This window comes from Sinocyclocheilus rhinocerous, unplaced genomic scaffold (assembly GCF_001515625.1).
Source record: "Sinocyclocheilus rhinocerous isolate Xijiao unplaced genomic scaffold, SAMN03320098_v1.1 scaffold1164, whole genome shotgun sequence".
In the NCBI taxonomy this organism is placed as follows: domain Eukaryota; kingdom Metazoa; phylum Chordata; class Actinopteri; order Cypriniformes; family Cyprinidae; genus Sinocyclocheilus; species Sinocyclocheilus rhinocerous.
This window is the reverse complement of record NW_015643253.1, coordinates 1,180,619-1,185,864: the sequence shown is the minus strand read 5'-3', so window position 1 is coordinate 1,185,864 and position 5,246 is coordinate 1,180,619. Positions and strand designations below refer to the sequence as shown.

Genomic DNA, 5,246 nt, shown 5'->3' with positions numbered 1-5,246 from the left:
TTACTATCCAGCTAATGATTCATTGAAGAACCGACTCAAATGAGCATCAAACGATGCATTATGCCAACTTTCTTGGTGGTGCATACTAATTGTAGATGTACTTTTAGGGAAGATAAAGGAATAATGTATCTGTGATTACCAAAATCAGTTATTCAGCTAGAGGTTTTTTATTTGTAGCTATATATATATATATATATATATACAGATATATATACACATCTTTAATAATTCTTTAATAATTTAGGATTACACGAGCATTTGGCGGTCAATTAAACGTTTTTTTTAAATAATTTTTATTTAGCAGTCATGTAACGTGAATGCAATGACAACTCAATAATATTACTGACTGTAGTGTATTTGAGGATATCTCACTAAATGTCCACTCTAGACAGCATTAAAAAAACACACACATTAAATGCGAATAGCACACTAGCATAAAACTTTACTGTATCAAGAGCATAGACTGTATAAAAACAGATCTAGAGCAGAATTCAATCACTTTTTGTGGATTGATCCGCTAGGTGGCAGTAAGCACGTCTTTGAAGGACGAAATAAAAAACGAACCACAGAAAGACGGAAGCGAGCGTCGTATTATCGCTTGTATTTATGAGTAAATAATACGCGTTTAATTCGATCAACCATGAATCAGGAGCAGTATCCGCGATCATCCATTGAGGATGATTTTAATTATGGCACGAACGTCGCGACGGCGAGCGTCCACATCCGGATGGGTAAGTAGCGATTTACATGTATTTAAAAGGCTTTGGTGTCTACGTAATCGGTAATACAGTCCATACAATAGCATTGCCTGGAAATCAATAACATGTAAAACAGCTGGAGTGGGATCCTTATTTCATTTCAGTTATTTATTTCACCTTGTTTCATCATGAGGTCCAGTTAAAAAGGAGACATATGGCGCAAATGTTAAATCAGCTGTCGTGACAGGCTACTTATAGATTTTTTTCCCTCAAATGTGATTATTAGTTTTCTTAGAAATGCTGCATGTTTCTTATGTAGTTGTCAAACCTGCTTGTCGACGTTTAGTGTGAATGGTAGACATCCTGTTTGTGAATGTAAATAAACCCTGTGAAGAGAGACAAGTCATGAAATATATTTAAATAAATGTGTGGTTGAAGTGTTGACGCTCAAGTCTTATTTCTCTCTAGATTTCCTCCGCAAGGTCTACACCATCCTGTCATTGCAAATTATCATCACCACTGCTGTATCTGCCCTTTTCATGCTCTGTAACCCCATTAAAAACTTTGTGCACGAAAGGTAAGAGCACATCCTCCCCTGTAGGTTCACCACATCATTGTGGCTGTTCTATGGTACGAACTGCCCTTTAATCTATGTCAATATATTAATGTGATGCACTGCATTAATTTTTCAGTCCCTCTCTGGTGTTGATATCTGCTATCGGTTCCCTTATCCTGCTCCTTGCCTTGGCTGTGTACCGTCACCAGCACCCCATTAATCTTTATTTGCTGTTTGGGTTTGTGAGTATACCACTTTTTTTTTTTTTAAATAGACTATTAAATAATATTATGAACTACTGTAATATAATGACTGTAAATGTTTATGCAGACTTTGCTGGAGTCTCTGTCTGTAGCCACTGCGGGTAAGTTTATTCATTTTCTTAATTTATAGAAGTCCAGTCCCATAATATTAATGGATACATCCTTGATGGCTCATCTGATACCATATTTTTCTGCTTTCAGTGACATTTTATGAGTACACCATAGTGCTCCAGGCCTTTGTGCTCACGTCTGCTGTGTTCCTGGGTCTCACTGCCTACACTTTCCAGTCTAAAAGAGACTTCAGCAAGCTCGGAGCCAGGTAATTCTTTCTCATCCGCTTAAGGCCCAGATCTGTCACATTCATCATAGTAACTGAGTGCAAGAATTATTGTTTTAATCCATTTACTCCTGAATCCGTGCGGAATGATGTTCTTGTGTTGTGGCAGAAATAGTCTCTGGAGAAACATTCTTCTTTCCAGTCATTAAAATGAAATGTAACAAAAAATAATGGGGTTCCGTGAGTCATAACTCTATTATATGATGTGATGCATGGTCCACTCCTCAGCATGGGAAGTCGCTGGGAGGAAAAATGCACGTCTTTGTGAGAATTTCTTTATTCATATTATTGGTCTGTTTAATAGACAACCTGCTGCAACAGTTCTTGCTCTGTCGTTTATATGTATGTATGTATTTTTTTTTTTTTTAAATGCACATGTAGAAAAATCCCAATTGGTCATCTTTGTCTTTAGTCTGTTTGCTGGCCTGTGGATCTTGATCATTGCAAGCTTTATGAGGGTGAGTCTAAGGCTAAATTAATCAGAATGCTCTGGTTTCAATACAAGTTAAAATATTATATTGGTTTAAGTAATGGTTCCAATGTAAGTAAAAAATTATAAAATAGTATTATATATATCCACATTTCATCAACTGCGCAATTCTGTGTCCTTCAGCTTTTCTTCTACAATGACACAATGGAGTTGGTCTTCGCTGGGGCTGGAGCTCTGCTGTTCTGCGGGTTCATTATTTTCGATACCCACCTGCTGATGCATAAGCTGTCACCGGAGGAGCATGTCCTGGCATCCATCAACCTGTACCTGGACATAGTCAACCTGTTCATCTATATCCTGCGCATCCTCGACTCCATGAAGAAACACTGAATGTTGTGATGCTCTTCTTCACTTTCAGAGGTGAATTTTGGGTGCAGTGGTGCAAAAATAATATTATTTAATTTAATAGACTCCATGTATAATAATCAAATAAAAATGTGTTAACTAATATCCAAATTAAGTATTGCAGATCTCTGCAAAAACTTTGTGGACCACATAATATGAAATATTTATTTGAATAAAAGCCTTCAAAATGCACTGAATATAAGACATTAATTTCTTTGCATTGCAGTTCTTTGCAGTGTTCAGAATTAATGGAGTATGTGTGCTATTCTTCTAATTGGGTGGGCATTAACCGCAAACTCCTTGGATTTTGTTTAATTTCTGCCATTAGTTGAGATGAAGCTCCCCAAGACACTCCTATTGTATTGTAGTTTCCCCTTGTTTCCAAACCAGCTGCATAATTTCAACTTGCAAAGCGGTATTTGTAATTTAATGGCCAAATGTGAATGTTACAAACATGATTGTACAACTTAACTTGATCTGCTAACTGTGTTGCTGATTAGATTCCTGTCTTTAGTTGACTGTAGTGTGACCTGTAATCCATGGTGATTTTTCATATTTATTTAGGTGTTGTAGTGAATCAGTGTTTGTGGTTTGAGAACAAACTGTACATGAAGCCCGAGACATTTTGTTTAATTTGGGTTTGTATATGGGATGTTAATGATTAACTTAAAATAACTTATAACAAGACAGTCTTACTAAAAGGCCTGAATTACATGAAAACCATAATGCAAACATTTTAAAATGTAGTTAAACGCAGTTTTTGGTGTCACAATATAACATTCACTAAATAAACATAATTTTAAAGTATGCAGCATTCAGTCAGTTTCAAATGCATTAAAAATATTTTCCAATAGGTCAGTCTGCTCATTTTAATAAACTAAAAAAAATTACAAAATAATTGTTTACATAATATTCAGGGACCTCTATATGCCTGTGTCCAAAGTGCAATATTCATAAAAATAAAAAAAAGTACTTATCATAAAATATATTTCTCTCATTGATTTTTAAGGGCAAAATGTTCACATATAAAAACTGAGATGTCAATTTAATGTTCTTTGGTGTAAAAAAAATTTAAATAAATTTATTTTAACCCATATTTGTTGCTTTCATGTACAACAGTTAGTTGCTATCCTCGAATCTGATTGGTCGAGGAAATATAACAAAGTGCTGATGCCCTGTCATTGCATAAAAGAACACAGAAATATATATATTTTTAAAAAGGGTTACTTTTTTCACACGTTCAAAGTGAAAGCTTCTGCATACTTTGAACATTATATCATAAATGAGTGAAAATGGTCAGTTTGAACCATTTATTGATCTCTTGGCAGATAAAATCTGAATGTCTCTCAGTAGATCAGGTTCAAGGTTGAGGTCCTTTCTCAAACCCTCGGGGATTTCCAGCTTGCAGATGTCTTCTTTTCTCACCATACTCCTGATCAAACGTGTGCAGTATTCTTGTAATGAGTACACTGACAAAAACAAAGCATAAATATCCATTTAAAATGAAACTTTTGTGTATATCAAATGCATATGGAGCATCTTAGGATGAAGAATGGGCTCGCACCTGGTGCAGTCACATACACAGGCTGGTACCGCGGGTACCCGTACTCCTCATACTGCGCAGGAGTGGGAAAGTAAACTTCATTGAGGTTAGCCAGCAGTTTAGCTCCGTCAGATGCTCTGAAGATCCACGGATGAGCTGGAAAAAACCTGCTTTAGTACAAACCGGCAAGGGAAACTGGCTAAGTTTGCTAGCTCTGCGGTACTTACTCAGAAAAGTGTCCATCTTAAGCGATTTCCTCGGTTGTATGTCGCCGTAAGACACCGGCTTCCCCGCGAAGTCTAGCCACCATGCTTCGGCATTCCGGCTGGATTTATTAATAAAAGAGATATATGTTGGACCATACGAGTTGAGAGATTTCAAAGGTGCAGGCGCTTCCTGTTCAGCCATAGCGCTGGAGTGACAGAACACATATGCAGTGTCGCTGCATCACTGATAGGTGGCAGTATTACACTCTAAACCGCGATACACTGACTGACTGGAAGTGATGTTTAACCAGGACAAACCCAAGACCCCCAGTTTAAAAGTTGAATGAATTTAATAGCTAAGAACATTAACAACATTGTGTAACTCTTAACAGTTCATTAGTTAAAAGTTAGAAATTAGTTAACGGATGTAACCCAAATGTAGGTTTTATATTTAGGTTTTATATTTTTTCTTTAATAAAATGTTGATAAAAGCAATATTAGTTACAAGAAGATTTAATTTATTATTATTATTATTCACCATAGTTTGTTGACGCATATAGGCTATATATTGATTTGTTGTAACAAAACCAATCCTGGATTGGCAATCCAATTAGTGTATATACAGTAGTCAACATTTGAAGTGGATCATAAAAGTTCATCAAAGTTGTCTTAAGACAAGAATGGGTATTGTTTTGGTTTTAGCACAACTTTGATGAAAGGTTTTGATCCACTTCAAATGTTGACTACTGTCTGTGTGTGTGTGTGTGTAATATATATATATATATATATATATATATATATATATTAT

General features: G+C 35.8%; 2 protein-coding genes across 3 annotated transcripts; one reads left to right on the top strand and one right to left on the bottom strand.

The window, feature by feature from the left end:
- Nucleotides 1-526: 526 nt before the first annotated feature.
- tmbim4 (transmembrane BAX inhibitor motif containing 4) lies at nucleotides 527-3,523 on the top strand. Of its 2 annotated transcripts, XM_016574705.1 has the most exons (8): nucleotides 527-731; nucleotides 1,167-1,275; nucleotides 1,391-1,496; nucleotides 1,585-1,618; nucleotides 1,719-1,836; nucleotides 2,267-2,312; nucleotides 2,468-2,704; nucleotides 2,916-3,523. In XM_016574705.1, exons 1-7 carry the CDS (start codon nucleotides 641-643, stop codon nucleotides 2,672-2,674), a joined length of 711 nt encoding a protein of 236 aa, XP_016430191.1. In that variant the 5' UTR covers nucleotides 527-640; the 3' UTR covers nucleotides 2,675-2,704; nucleotides 2,916-3,523. The 2 variants fall into 2 exon arrangements, with proteins under 2 accessions (XP_016430191.1, XP_016430190.1); XM_016574704.1 differs by having other exon boundaries at nucleotides 528-731; nucleotides 2,468-2,978.
- A 22-nt stretch (nucleotides 3,524-3,545) lies between these two features.
- vhll (von Hippel-Lindau tumor suppressor like) lies at nucleotides 3,546-4,698 on the bottom strand. Its single transcript, XM_016574706.1, has 3 exons — nucleotides 4,460-4,698; nucleotides 4,254-4,388; nucleotides 3,546-4,158 (listed from the first exon to the last, which is right to left on the bottom strand). The coding sequence occupies exons 1-3, from the start codon at nucleotides 4,638-4,640 to the stop codon at nucleotides 3,986-3,988; spliced, it is 489 nt and encodes a 162-aa protein (XP_016430192.1). The 5' UTR covers nucleotides 4,641-4,698; the 3' UTR covers nucleotides 3,546-3,985.
- Between the last annotated feature and the right edge of the window lie 548 nt (nucleotides 4,699-5,246).

Coding starts and splice junctions, on each gene's coding strand:
- tmbim4 (XM_016574705.1), top strand. CDS start 641: ATGAATCAGGAGCAGTATCCGCGATCATCCATTGAGGATGATTTTAAT. Junction 1,497..1,584: donor TTTATTTGCTGTTTGGGTTT/GTGAGTATACCA, acceptor ATGTTTATGCAG/ACTTTGCTGGAGTCTCTGTC. Junction 1,619..1,718: donor TCTGTCTGTAGCCACTGCGG/GTAAGTTTATTC, acceptor TTCTGCTTTCAG/TGACATTTTATGAGTACACC.
- vhll (XM_016574706.1), bottom strand. CDS start 4,640: ATGGCTGAACAGGAAGCGCCTGCACCTTTGAAATCTCTCAACTCGTAT. Junction 4,389..4,459: donor TAAGATGGACACTTTTCTGA/GTAAGTACCGCA, acceptor GGTTTTTTCCAG/CTCATCCGTGGATCTTCAGA. Junction 4,159..4,253: donor TGTGTATGTGACTGCACCAG/GTGCGAGCCCAT, acceptor TGTTTTTGTCAG/TGTACTCATTACAAGAATAC.